A 15,253-nucleotide genomic window follows, 5' to 3' on the forward strand; every position below is an offset into this window, starting at 1 on the left:
AATAAAAATACTCCATGCACCTGCTTTCAGAATCCAGAAGAGTAATCCGTTTTGTACCTGCAGTTTGGCAGGATTTTTTGTTTACCATGTGGAACATAGCTGGTTGTTAGGAATGTTCTTTTAGGGTGATTTTGAAGCTATTACATGGTCCTTGTTATATGTGAGATTAAATAGAATATGAAATGCAGCTTTTTACTGATTACCTATTGAAACAAAGGATGTGAGGCTGTTAACCAACATAAAGTCTCAGTAGGTCAACATTATTAAGGCAACTTCAGCTATAATATTCTCACCATAAGACCACCCTGGCTCTGAATATGATATTTTAAAAACTTTTAAAATTTGTTTCTTTAAACTTCAGTTTTGATTTTAGTATAGCGTCCATGTTTATAGTATTTCCTCATAAACGTCTGTGACTAATAGGGCTCTGTGCTTGGCCTGAGTGATATAGGGAGTTGGGACCACATTGCACCTCCTGTCTGTCTTTAATCTGCGCCTGTAGCTTCTCAGGTCTACTGATTCAACCTCTGACTCCTTTTCTCAGCTAGTGGCACAGGTCAGTAAGAGTACCAGGAACCTGGCTGAGTTTGGTCATGATATACCTTAGCTGGAGACAGCAAGAAGCATTAGCCAGCCTTAGAATCTGGAAGTAGAGGGGAGCTTAGAAATCACCCAGTCCAATCTGCTCATTTCCCAGGTGAGGAACTGTGAGGTCCAGAGATGACATTCCCATTACTGGCCAAGACAAGATTGGAATCCAGATATTTTTCCATTCAGTCATTTTTCATGCCTGTATACCTTTTTATAGAGAGGAGGGGGAAGAATTTCCTTTGTTTTATGTTTTCCACAAGCTATGCTCTTCATTTATCATTTGAATTTTCTTTTCTCCCTGTGAGCCTGAACAGTCACGTGTGGCTTTCCATCCATATTCTGTATTGATTTCTAGGTAATCTTGCTGCCTTTCTGATGTCATCCCGCTGTCCCTTCTCGTCCGCAGGAGTGTCATCACCCTGTTCTGGCGTATACCCTTGAGCCAACCAAGGTTGGGCTTTTCCCCGGCTTTCATGAAAAATGCTCCATCCTTTCTGTATCTTTGTTGGCACTTCTCTCCACGCACACCCATCCCTTTCAGCACTGCCCTTCCTCTGGTTTTAATGACTTGCGATTACTATGCAGCTCACTTAGCCATCTGCCCCCTTGGTGAAGCCTTCTTCAGCCTTTCTGCCCCAGGCCCTTTCATCCCTGATCTTGCCTTGGTTGAACTATAACTATTTTTAGAAACCATACCATGCCACACTGTTAAATGTGATGCAGCTAAGGGCAGATAAGGCCAGGAGCCCACTGTTAAAAGCTTTTCCTTCCTAATGAATGTGCTTTCTGGTAAGGAAGTTTTGAGCCCATTGCTGTAGGCCCCTCACAGTTTTCTGGTGAATAACTTATATTTAATGCCTTCAGTTTGATATCTTAATGTTGAGGTTTGTGCTTTTTAAAGACCGTTTTTTAAAAGCAGGTTTAGGTTTACAACGAAACTGAGAGGGAGATTGAGGGATTTCCCACCTGCCCTGGCTGCCACACACACATTTACTCCCTCCGTTGTCCACAGCGATCATCAGAATAGCACATTTTAAAATTTCAGTGCACATCTTAAATTTTTTTTTTTTTTTAACCCAAAGCTTAAGAAAACGATGCTTAGGTAAAGATATTTAGGACTTAAGAGATTTATGGGTAGAGATTGCAACTTTACACTTAAGGATCAGATTTGATAGGTATCTTAGAGAATATTAATTATGAAGTCTTAGAAATTTTTACTTTTAGCTCACGTAACAACGTGAACCTCTTTGCTTCAACAAACACAATCCAGCAAAAAATACTGAATGATCTATTGCTCAGTTTCATAGTTTGAGGCTGCAAAGCTTATTTCCAAACAAGGGACAGTGACAGTATGAGAGCCAGTTCATTAGCTAATTAGCTTTGTGATCTTAAGCTTTGATATCCTGGCATCCAGTGGGATCAACTGATATCTGCCCATTTGTCCTCCTTCCCACGTGGTGGATGGTGAGTAAGACCTTGCATGTGTGAAGGGGCACCATTGTTCTTAGTTACTGCTGGTGCCGTCCTTTCGCCTCCAGGCCCACCCGGAAGAACATCTGCTTCCTGACCAGCTTCTCATCTTTCACTAACTCACCTCCCACTTCTCAGCTGTGTACTTTCCCAGCTGCCTGTGCCAGAAACTTTCTTTCTCAGCCATTATTCCTAGCCCTTTTGGAGCCACTCAGATGTCTAAAAGAAAACAAACCAACAAAAATGCCCTGACGGTGGTGAAAATTGGCCCATTCAATTATTAAATTCCCTTTACATATTGAAAGTTTAGAGAGAAGAACCAGTGTGTGGAACTAGTCTGGTAGACAGTGCCTTTGTATAGTACTCCATGCATGCCAGGCTTAATATTATACTGTTTCCTGGAGAAATGATAATGTCTGTGACTCCAGTCTGCTCTCAGGAGTGACTGTGGTGATTATTGGATAAAGAAATAGTTGAAGTGGTAGACCTCCCTGCTGTTTGATAGTGGGTGTCTATCTGTCCGTGTGTGTGTGTGTGTGTGTGTGTGTGTGTGTGTGTGTAGGGGTGGCAGGGTGGAGACAGGGATTATGGACTATAATCTTAAACTATAAGGATGACAACCTTAAAGAAGACTTGAGGGTAATTAAAAGGGAGGTTCTAGATTTCCTTTCCCTTCAAAATATATTCTTAGGGAAGTTACTAAATGGGGAGGTAGGGGCGGGGAAAGAACCACTTCAACTGTAAAATTGGTCAGAGCACTATTCTTTAGCCTATTAGAAATAGGAAGGAAATAAGACAATAGAATTTATAGTGACCAGTCTTTAATTGTCTTTGCTGAATAGAAATCTGCAACAATGTACATGATTACCGATATATTTTTAGTTCACACACAGCTAATCCCTTGAAAAAAATACTTTTAGACGCATTTATACAGAAGAGGCTTCTTAGTGTGCGTTGGAATAGGGGTGATGTGATGGGAGTGAAATAGATTTACCGTATGTATAGTTGTTGTGTGCCAGGCGTCTTTTAGTTTAGGAGGTGAGTGGGCCTTCCTGCTTCGATGGAGGCATCAGAGCTGTCCACACAGGAAGTCCTCCCTGATTGTGGTCCACAGAGGAAGTCCTCCCTGAGTGCTGAGAAGCACTCTTCCTGCTGATGCCACACCCACTCCTACAGGGAATGCAGAGAAGCTCTGCTAACAGCCACCCAATTATTCACCATCACCTCTGCATGAGAATTTAGCCCAGTTATTAATGAATGTTATTGTGAAAACTGAATTAGCTTGTTTTTCCCCTTGGATGACAGTTTGCTAGGTATATTGTTTGCCTGAACTGAAGCAGTGAGATTAGGCCAGAGAAGACTGGGATAGACTTCTCAGCTTTTGTAGAATGAGCTGTCACTTAGTGGTGGTCATTCAACCATCCAGTTCCTTAAATAAATAGGTTGAATTTGTGAAAATTGTCTACACGCTTCATCCAGTGGGTGAAAGGTTGGCGGAGGGGGAGGGGAGTGTCTTTTCAAATTTGGGGGCAGCTTAGGGACCTTGAGAGGCAAAATGTAAAAGGACAGCCAGTAATGAAAATGGAGTTTGGTAAAGTATCATCCACTTACAAGCTTTTTTCCTCCCCGTAAGTTTGCTGTTCATGCTGTTGAGGCATGTGACTGTAAAATGTTAATTGCTTGAATTGATCAGCAGGGTCCTAACTAAGGTAAAGACTTGTCAGGGTTTGTATTTCAGTCTGGGAGTGAGGGTTTCATTCTTTTGTTGAGTGGAGACTTCCTAAAATGATGACTCTGTTGTTCATCTGTAACATGCTGTAATTTTCCAAAGTTGTTCGCAGAATTCTTTTATGAATCTTTAGTGAAATCTTTAGTGAAAAGATCTATAAGGTAGAATCTTTAAAACTGACCTTTTAAAAGATTTCCTTAAAAAAAACAAAAACCAAAACACAAGCTGACTTCTGTGATCATTAAATTAACTTAAAGGCACTTTTGACATTTTTTTTAAAGTGCAGCCACCTATGGTATTAAGTATCATATTTCAGAGAAACTGGAATTTAGTCATTTAACTTGTAGGAAGGATGAGCACAGAAAAATGAAGTAATACGAATAGCACATGTAGGATATGGACAGTGTTTCGGATGCCACTTAAGACACAGATTAAGGGCTTTGACTTTTTTGTCCAGCAGACCTGAGTTCAAATTCCAGTCCTGCCATCTACTAAAAGTGTGACCTATGACACATTACTTAATGTCTCCTGAGACTCAGTTTCCTGATCTTCAAAATGCGAAAACAAGAATGCATCTGTCTCATTTGGGTTAAGTAAGATAATACATACACAGCACACAGCACAGTGTCTGTTACCTATGAAACATGCAATATTTGATAGTAATTATTACCCTGCTCTTACAGTTATCATTAACCAATTCTGAATATTTTGGAATAAACTCCTTTATTGTGTTTGAATTTTCTTCTTTGAACATGTGTCCAGTCTTTAACTTTTTAATTTCGATGAGTTCTAAAAACTCAGTCTTTGGTCTAAAGTTTTAGAAAATTGACAACCTGGACTAATTTAATGCTTCTTCTCTTTAGTCATCAGCCATTTGTGACGGTTGCTATTAGGATACATTTGAATTTAAACTTGGTCACCAGGATTCACCAGAGACCAGTCATCCTCCTTGAGATGCATTCAGGAACCCCCTTCTCCCACCTGGGATAGGAATACTAGGAGATTTCTTTCCCCCAGAGAGTAAGTTGAAGAGTAAGTGGGGAGGGACAGAGGGTATTTGCTCCCCACCTACTTCCCAGAGTAGGAAAATATTACTGTCATAAATAGGGAGGCCTGTCAAAGATATATTAGATCAGCTATGTAAATCACAGTTCTGCTTCTGCCAAATACGTGAATAAAAGCCTACTTCTTGTCCAAAAAAATCTCCTGATAAATCATGCCCCCAGGTGTTTCTTTTAACGATAGAAAGTCCATGCCTGGCACTCCACTTTCCACCCCAGAGAAAAGCAGAGGCAAGAGCCAAGGCCAGCTTGGAATGCAGTCTTTCAAACACCTAACGGTTCACTGGCTTTGCATGGCATCCCCCTGAGAGGTGGGCGTTGACCCGAAATCCACAGCCTCTGTCAGACCCCTGCAAGGCTTACCCAGGTGAGCACATTGCCTTCCCCGACTGCCACACTGAACACACCAAGTCTTACTGGGAAAAACAGTGTGTTTGTGGCAAGGACCAGGTTCTTGGACGTTAATCAGAAGTGATTTAAGAAAAATTTGAGTCTTGCCTAATCATCTACAGCTGTCAGTGTAAATCGAAAGCTAGGGACAGGGAGGCAGATGTGTGGGTTACGTCCCAGTCCCTCTGCTCTTCACTGAAGAAAGAAAGAAGGGGCACCTGGCTGATTGCAGGTATCAGCCAGCAGTTATATTGAATGACCTTGGAGAAGGAACACAGACCTCTCTGTGGGCCGGATGGGGGTCTGCAGTGCCAGCAGTGACAGTGCAAGGGACAAGGCTTAGTTTATACCTGGCAAACAATTTTTACCTCTTAGAGAAACACAAGGGATGACAGGAAAGGGTTTGAGTTCACCTGCTTATTAAGGGCATAAATCAAATAGATTTGATAGGATATGAGCTCAGGCAGGTTTCATTGGGGTTAAGCATTGCTGATGTTCCTGGTTCAAGTTCAGCCTTCATTAATACATTGACTATTGTTAACTCTTCTGGCAACACTCCTTTTTGAAAAACAATCCTTTGAGATAAAGTGGTGTCCGGGCTGTGATTTTAGCAAGGACCCTGGGGAGTGAGAAGAAAAATCTGCATAGTATACGTTTCCTGTCTAGATCCACAAGGAGCCCCATGCCCCCAGGATATTGTGGCGTTAGGATGGCCAAGGCAGTGCAAAGTGGGACAGTCTATCCTGGGGCGTTGAGATGGCCAACAAGGTGAGCAGGGTTGTATGTATTGCCAGAGGTCTGCCTTTTGATAGAGAGAGGAATTGAATTGTGTCTTAGATATGCTTTATTTTCTTGTTTGTGGTAGTAAAAGTCCTAAGGTTTGACATTTTGGATCCATGTCTAGTGACTAATTTTACATCTTCAAACTGTTGTTCAGTGTCAGTGATGTCCTTTATTAGGACCATGTTGGTTAGTCTTATTTATTATTTAGAAGATGTGAAGTGAAAAAATTCCTGTCCTGGTGTGAAATTGCAGAACATTTGCTGTGAGAACACTTCAGGGTGTGCTCACTCGCATCTCACACTGAACCATTTCACTTCTTCAGAGGTCATGTGTGTGGCACAGGGACAGAGAACTGTGGTTTCTTTCAATTGGTTAACAGTTATCTGGTGTGAGTACATTTTCAGACAGTCTTCCTAGGTGGCTAAAACCACACTGAGCCCTGGCTTGCAGGCTTTACAGAAGTTACGTTGGTTGCTGCCAGGCCTGGGAATGTGTCCAGTTTCTGCACCATTCTCACAGGGGTTAAATTTCACAAGGTTAGCCAGAGCGAAAGGCAGCTGACCTGTGAATCTTATCCAGATGTCTCAAAGAAGCCGTGGGCCTGTCTTAGCACGAGGTAAAGTCTTCGTTATTTGAGCACCTTGACTGAACTCTTTAACTTTCTGACACTTGAAGAGTAATCTTTTTTTCTTTTTTGATCGCTAAGAATCATCTCAATAAAATTGTCAGCAACTTTCAATCAAGTGTTTTTCAGCGTTTGAAAACCTTTTCAAAAGTCCAGTGATTTCTGAATGACTGTGTATTAAAATATTATTGCATAACTTTATGCAAGTTCACTTTGAGTCTTGAATGTATTCCTTAAAGTATGTGAAGAAAATCTTACAAAATTTTAGTCTTATTTCAAGGGCATGTAGAGAATGAGTTGTCCTATTATTAATTTCATGTTGAAGGAGAGAAATCTTTTGCAAAATGAACAGATCTTTTTTAAGATGCAAATTAAAATGTATGTAGTAAAGTAGCTGAAGATAATCTGTATATATATATATCTTGATTTGCAGATCTTGCAACCTCTGAATGGGGCTGAACACAAGTTCCATGGAGCATTCTAACGCTGTGGTCTTTGTTTTCCAGCAGTCTCTGGTCCCAGCCCATCCTATGGCCCCTCCCAGCCCCAGCACCACCAGCAGTAATAACAACAGTAGTAGCAGTAGCAACTCAGGATGGGATCAGCTGAGCAAAACGAACCTCTATATCCGGGGACTGCCTCCCAACACCACAGACCAGGACCTGGTGAAGCTGTGTCAGCCGTAAGTAGAGGTTCTTGTTTTTAGCTCCTAAATACCTCCTTGATCATATTACAGAGTGGTATAAATTGTGTTTTAAGAGAGGTTTAGTACAAATCTGTGAATCCTCATTATGGTCATAGTTGACAGAGTTTCTTAAGTTTTGAGTCCTTGGACACTTTCTCAGTCAGCATTAACATCAACAGGGTACCTATATAACAAAATAAATTGGAACATTTTCTCAGTAGAATTTGCCTTTGTTGGCACATGAGAAGGAGAATGTGAATTATTTAGAAACACGGCTGGTTCCTTTTGAGGAGTGCTTTTGTTTTTGTGGAAGCACGTCTGGGGGCCAATAGGTCTCATCCTTAAGAGAAACTTCAGTTGTTACTGTTTGTCAGAAAGGTAGTTACCATCTAACCTAACTCTAAATGTGTATAAACTTAATTCCAGTGGGGCAGCGGTGATCTGTCTTCACTCACACCTGTAGTTTTGTGGTTCACGTTGCTCACCCTCGGCTCTGGACACTCTTATTCCTCAAGTTCCTATTCCTCTTCTTGCTGCCGCCTTTGTTGTGTCCTGGGAAGAGATGTACACATGTGTATTACTTTGTTCCAAAGGAAATGTACATTCTATGCTAATGTTGTCGAGGAATAGAATAGAAATATGCTACTTGGCTGCAATTGCATTAACTCACTAAGAAAGCACTAATTTAAACCAAAGAGCCAGAAGCAAAGACTAAAAACCGCTAATCACTTTAAGCTATAAAATCCTGCATATGTAGCAGCATCTTTTATTTACCCAAAGACAATCATGGTCCTTCACAAATGGAATTTTATGTAACTGTGGAAAAGGATATCCACTAAAGAATGTTTCCTGTTCCCTGAAAAGTATTTCCATTTCTAAATATCTGATTAATAGCATCTTATTTCCATTATCCTGGGTAAAATATAAATTTATTACTTCTTGCTTTAAGAAAAAAAAAGAATCTTAAAGCTTACTTGGGCAGCGTTTCTAAACCGGAACTAAAAGTAACATCTGGCTTTCCATCAGGAGTGGTGGTGGTTTTGCTCTGTTTTGTTTCTAGAGAGGAGTGTGGGAACGGTGAGAGATGACTTGTCAGGATCCAGAGAGCCTTTTGACGACCGTCGCCCTCAGCACCCTCCCTGGGCCTTTCCCATGTTGCCCTTCTCATCAGCCCCTTTGGACTTGGACTGCAGCCTTTGCTTCCAGGGCAGTGAAATAATGTCCCTGTGCTCAGGATGACTTTGAAAGCAAGTCCGGCTCCTGGGGTTTGTCCTGCTGACCAGAGTCAGAGGAACTCTGCCAGGCGCGCCCTGCCCTTTTGCAGCTGTTCAAGACCACAAATAGGCCTTTTGCTATCTTGTCTGCTGCTGGCCTTTACCAGCATCTTCCTATGTTTTTGCAGCATAATTACAGGTAGATAGAGCACCATAAAGTCTAAGGAGCTAAAAATACAACTTCATAGGGAATAGTAGAATGAAGATAAGCCTCACATGTGTGAGGTCTAAGAGAAGGGAGAAAGATTTCTGAAGACAAATTTTTCCTTCAGCTAGTTTGGAAGCACGTAAGGTGAGTTTTAACACAAAGAAGATAGAATTGAACAACCATAATAGAATAATACCATTTTTTTATGTACAGTAAATCTGTATTCAAAAAATTAAACTGGAAGTTTTTTTTTTTTTTTTTTAGCTGAGTTAAATCATGTCCCAATGCAGCAGAAGAGCATTTGATCATCTGTCCTAGATAATTCATCCTCTTTGACGAATGTGGGTTTTCTCAGCATGTGTAAACATCAGTCTCTTTGCTGTTATCGATAGCAACAATAACAGTTTGCCACTTACTTTCTCCTATCATTTGCAAAACCCCAAGTTTGATAGTTAGCTCCAGTGATAGTTTTCTTTATGTATTATACAGAGGCAAAACACACAGTAATAGAGAACTCTTATGTCAGTATCTGTTGAGAGCTTCATTCCATTTAACACAGAGCATCTAATAAGTACCAGATTTGTCTTGTTGACAATTTTGTGTCTCAGAATGTAGAGAGAGAGCAAAAAAGGGCATTCCTGTTCTGGAGTTGATTGTTTCCAATAAAGAATAGCTAGTTGGCGACATGGGAGTGACAAGAACTCTTATGGGAAAGTGACTCATCCTAGAGCTTAAAAAACCCAGTGGATGTAATTAGAGAGTTTTTAGAAAAGTTTCAGGAGCTTCTCAGAAAAGATAGGTGTAAACTCATAGCTTGAAAAAAGATAAAATATATTAGAAATAAAAATTTAGCACTGTAATTTACAAATTGACCTGATGAGCTGAATTATAGGAGGGGCAACAGTAGAAACAAATAATTTGACTCTCTAGAGGACTTGTATGTTTTAGAGGGTTATCTAACAGATAAATGGAAAAAGATGCCTAAGAGCATTTGTAATAGGGACTCAATAATGTACAAATAATGCATGAAACCTAAAGGCAAGAATGACATGAGGGTTGTGAAAACTGGCAAGAGAAACCAAAAGTATTTTTAAAATGCTGTGTTTGGAGTAGAATATACAGATGCTATAATGTTAGAAAAAATGACGGTGAAAAAGCAGATGTCAACACAAAAATGACGGTGGAAAAGCAGCCTCTTTCCAAGTTACAGAGGGACTCAGGACAACGTAAAGAGAAGGTCTGCATGGCTAAGAGGAAGGGGGCTCGTGCTGGGGGGCCACCAGTTTAGGTTACTTGAAGGAGACTGGCCTCAAGGACCAGCAGGGATTGACACTGGCGATGGTGGTCAGGTGACTCGGAGTAAGAGTAGGTCCACTTTCTAAGAGCATTTGATGCAGGCAGCTCGGCAGCCCTAGCTGACAGCATCTCGTCTTCATGACTTTCTTACCTACAGTATAAAATCATGGTAGTCAAGGTAGCAAATTTTTGGTACCCCAGTTACCTACCACAGTGCTAAGCAAGTACCTCATTCTGTCAGTAGCCTGTATAATGGGTCAGATGATGCTTATATCAGGAGGTGGTGATTAGAACTAAATCGAGTAATATAAACAAAGGAACTGGTCCACATTCTAGGACCATCGAAACTCATTTGTAATCGAACAAATATTTGTCTCCCCATGACTGAGCCCTTGCTCCTCATAGTCCCAACTGCTGGATTACATTTTAATAACATATAGTTCTACATCTTAAAGTAAGAAGGAAATACCAGATTCTGATCCTGAAGGCTGAGAAAGCCAGGGCACTTGACAAAATGCCCATAGGCTGCATTGACAAAAACCACCAGCCTTCTGTCCCTGGAGCTTTTTGGGGGAGCTGGAGGAGGGGGAAAGTAAACACTAGGTTCATTCTCGTTGCCACTCATCCATGATTTAGTCCTTGTCATAATGATGTAAAGTCCTTTATTGTGTCCAAACTATTTTTTTTCTGAAAATTTAAAAACAATATTTGGTGCAAGGTTTGGTACATAGTTCTTCCTGGTTTGCAGTAGGGGCGGATATGTGGGTCTCTGCTGGCTGAGGCTAGACATTATTGTGGTATTGACATCACATGGAAGGGTCTACATAACTTGGTGTATCAACAGCTTCATGGTGGTAGTGGTTTAGTTGCTGAGTGGTGTCTGACTCTTGTGACCCCATGGGCTATAGCCCACCGGGCTTCTTTGTCTATGGGATTTCCCAGGCCACTGGAGCGGGTTGCCATTTCCTTCTCCAGGGAATTTTCCCTACCCAGGGATCGAACCCAGGTCTCCTGCACTGCAGGCAGATTCTTTACCAATTGAGCCAAAGGAAAAACAGTGCATTGATATTAAAACAAAATGAGATGTTTCTACTCTTCCTACCTTCTATAACCTTGCTCTCATTCCCAAACCAGTCCTTGGTCAACCAGTTGTCCCCCCTCCCCCCACCCCCCGCTTTCATTCAATAGATATCTAATTCATTTCACAATGAAATAAAGCATGATTTTTATATAAATGTGAAATTAAATTTAGCTTATTATAGCCTAGTACTAATTAAAAGGAAATATTTTTTAAATATGATTCCCTGGTTGTAATACCCAGTATATTTTCATTTCCTAGCCCTTTGTTTTCTGTTCTCTGCAAGTTTTCCTTATTCTTTTGAATACAATGCAACTCTTAAAAAGGCAAAGCAGAAAAAGCAGGACCGATCAACAGAGGCAGACATAAACAGCCAGCCCTAATTTGAGACAGAATAAAGTAAATGTTATAATCTGTGCAGTGTTGTGGGAGGAGTCAGAAGACAGTTTCATTAACCTCAATGCCAGGGAATTGGGGTTGTTTCCAGGGAGGAGATGATGCTAAACCAGAAAGAAGGAAGATTTCATGCAGGATGGAAATAATAGTGTCCTCCAGGCCTCTGAGAGGACCCAGGAGATGTGAGCATGCTTGGATGTTTCAGAAAGCACAAAGAGCACTTCCTGGTGCATAACTGTCATTTAGCAGTTGTTTGTTAGCCAGGGCGTCTGGTGTCCGGAGTTGGGAGAGTGGGTGTAGAGCAAAGAGAAGCAGGCTGGTAGCATATTGTTAGCACTGAATAATAAGCTAAAACTTTTGGAGTTTATTCTTTAGTCACAGAGGAGAAGCTGGCTCTTGGAGTGAAAGAGAAACACAATTCTGTGTTTCCTTTTTCTCTCTTTCTCAAAATGGTAATTATGCCAAAAGTCAACAGCTTCGCTTGGAGAAGGGGGCTCTCATAAGTCAAGTTAACATGACCCTCATTTGGGGCTGTAATGAAAGATGGAGGGGAGGGGCACCCTAGAGATAGAAACCCAGGGTCTGAAGCAGGATTTAAAATGACTGTAAGGGTTTAGCTCTGAGTAAAATGAAAGTGTGAGTTGCACTTAACTGAGAGAGAAGACATGAAGGGCATACACACTCACTGGTTCTCTCTCACACCCTAAACTCCAGCCTTCCCTGTGTTCCCCAGATGTGGCCATACTTTTATTCATTCATGCAGCCTACCAACAGCCCCCACGAAACTAAATACTCTCCTGACACCACTAGTGTTTTGTTGTTGTTGAACACTGATGTTAAAAGAATATTTTAAGTTCTGACTGAAAAACGATTAGGTAAATGGAGACCTTGAAATTATAAGGAATAACTCTTTATACATTTCCATCTATCTCTGTAACCAAAATTTCTTCAACAGTCTATCAGCTAAACTTTCTTTTTTCTCTATCCAAGAATAAAATGAGCATCCCTTTTATTTCAAAATCATTAGGCTATTTTTAGGGTAAGTTTGGAAGTGAAGGTTTTCTAGTGAGACAAGTTTAGTTTTTTTATGCTTAAATGATACCAGTTTTAACCCTAATATGAAGTTAAACTCTGAAAGTAACAATAGGTCTACCAGACCCACTATTAGGAAATCCCAGGTGTATATGAAGTCCATTGGAATTTACTCTGTGAAATGGGAAGACCTTAAATTGAAACAAAACGAACATCCTCTGATGAAGTAGGAAAAATCACCGAAAAGTGATCTGATTCTCACTCACTTTCAAATCGATGAGAAAATTTAAAGCCCGATGATCCAAGGCCATGCAGGCATCCCGAAATGACTCAGTCCAAGAAGCCTGAACATACCCTGAGCTATTAGTGCAGTTACTTTAGAGAAGAAACACATACACCTCACATGCATTTATGCTGGAGTATTCAGGTAACTGTACAGACATCAAAGATATGGGCCAAAAGATTGCATTGCCTACATTCAGTATCATTCTCAAGTCAGGCTTATGAATCTTACAAACCCAGAGCTTTGGAAGCAGGGTTAAGTGAGACACTGCTCTCTCTCTTTGAAGCATAATTTACCCTTCAAGTGATGTTTCCAGGCAAGTTGAAGTGGTGTCAGCTACTTAGTGGCAGTGGCGGTGGTATTGGTGGTGGTGACAGTGTATTTAATTCACATGCCTCAACAGTAAAGACCCATAGATCATTTTTTTTTCTTGGGCATTGACTGCATCTTGGATAATTGAAATTTATTTCAATACTGACGTTGTATTGTATTCCAAAGCCATTTGAATTTTTAGGTTTTTTTTAAATTGTATTTTACAAAGATACTGAAACTATGTCTAGCAATTTTTTATGTCTTTTCCTTTGAAAGACAGCCAGAAACAGAAAAGTTAACAGGAACATAGAGTAATTAAAAAAAAAAAAAAAGTAGTTCTTGTCTCATTAAGTGTGTGCCTTAAAAAAAAGTGTTATTGACTGGCATACTTAAAAAAAATTCTCCCCAAAAGTCAAGATAAGTTTGCCACAGTTAATCATATAAAATACATGCCATTTTTCTTTCTGTTGCTATTGTGTAGCTCCTTGCCCATATACAGGTTTTATATATATAATAAATAACAGGGTTTCTTTTAAGTTCCAATTGTTTTTGTTCTTTACGCAGGTGATTTTTATCCTCTCAATGATTCTTTCTTCATCAATCTAGAAGATTCTCAAAACAAAATACTAACAGCAATACTTTCTGGGACTTGGTTTCTTTTATTAATCCTAGCATAAGAGGATGACACATAATAACTCAGTGAGGACTTAAACCAAGAAAATTGAACATTTTCTGAAAAATGTGATCTAAGATGTGTTTTTCAGACTTTATGTCACCCTCTTAAAAAAGCATGCCAATCTATTGCATAAAAATATTGAGTCACTAATTGTAATTTAACTCTTTCTTCATGGACCATATTCTAGTAAGGGTTTAGTTCAGTTCAGTCGCTCAGTCGTGTCCGACTCTTTGCGACCCCATGAACTGCAGCACGCCAGGCCTCCCTGTCCATCACCAACTCCCGGAGTTCACTCAGACTCATGTCCATCGAGTTGGTGATGCCATCCAGCCATCTCATCCTCTGTCGTCCCCTTCTCCTCCTGCCCCCAATTCCTCCCAGCATCAGAGTCTTTTTCCAATGAGTCAGCTCTTCTCATGAGGTGGCCAAAGTACTGGAGTTTCAGCTTTAGCATAAGTCCTTCCAAAGAACACCCAGGGCTGATCTCCTTCAGAATGGACTGGTTGGATCTCCTTGCAGTCCAAGGGACTCTCAAGAGTCTTCTCCAACACCACAGTTCAAAAGCGTCAATTCTTTGGCTCTCAGCCTTCTTCACAGTCCAACTCTCACATGCATACTTGACCACAGGAAAAACCATAGCCGTGACTAGAAGGGTATGTGTAGTCAAAGAGAAAAACATGATGCTTTAGACACTGAGCAGGATACATATCATCTTGTGATCTTTTCTTCTAAAAATGGAAGTCACAGCCGATTTCAGAGTTTAGGAGGAACAGTGTGTATTTAACTAAATCTCCTATTCATCTCTTGGATAAGCATATAGAATTTTTTTCTTGTTCATGTTAATTGCTTCATGGTATGAAAGAATTCTGGCACTTTAGGAAATACTTTATGTACAATAGATCTTTGATACGCTAAGATATAATCTGAAGACTTTTGGAAATCCCAGAATTTCACAGACATAATTTCAGCATCCAAAAAAAAAAAAAATCCCCCACAAATACCTGCTTTCCATTAGAGAACCATCTCTTTCCTACAGCTCTCCTTTTGCTTCCCTTTTATCATTAGAAATGTCAGTTGGCTTTTTTAAAGGGAATGGGCAATTTTCAGAAATGAACACAATATTGAATCCCTTCTTGAGAATTGCTGCTCCACAATTAGAGCAAAGCCCTCTTGAAATATGGACTCTGGGTCATGGGCTGTACTTCTTCACTGGCAACATGATTCACTTCCCTCTGTCTAGGAGTGCCCATGATTCAAATACATACCGCAGCAAAACTGAAAATTAGTACAGGTCAGCGACATTCAGTGTCATCACAAGCAGTTGAAACCTCAAGCATTAGGTATTGCCCCATACCTGATGTATACATGCATTTGATACGTTGGCAGAAAAATCTCAATTATGTCTGTTTTCTAATTTATCCTCT

General features: G+C 40.4%; 1 protein-coding gene across 4 annotated transcripts in view; it reads left to right on the forward strand.

The window, feature by feature from the left end:
* Positions 1 to 15,253, forward strand: part of RBMS1 (RNA binding motif single stranded interacting protein 1) — a 217,982-nt gene that overhangs the window by 115,812 nt on the left and 86,917 nt on the right. For all 4 annotated transcript variants that reach the window (XM_068969345.1, XM_068969346.1, XM_068969347.1 and 1 more), the window contains exon 2: positions 7,156 to 7,331. In XM_068969345.1, the coding sequence (XP_068825446.1) occupies positions 7,156 to 7,331 (176 nt within the window). The remainder of the gene's footprint in view (positions 1 to 7,155; positions 7,332 to 15,253) is intronic.

The sequence above is a fragment of the Capricornis sumatraensis genome, chromosome 3 (assembly GCF_032405125.1).
Source record: "Capricornis sumatraensis isolate serow.1 chromosome 3, serow.2, whole genome shotgun sequence".
Classification (NCBI taxonomy): Eukaryota; Metazoa; Chordata; class Mammalia; order Artiodactyla; family Bovidae; genus Capricornis; species Capricornis sumatraensis.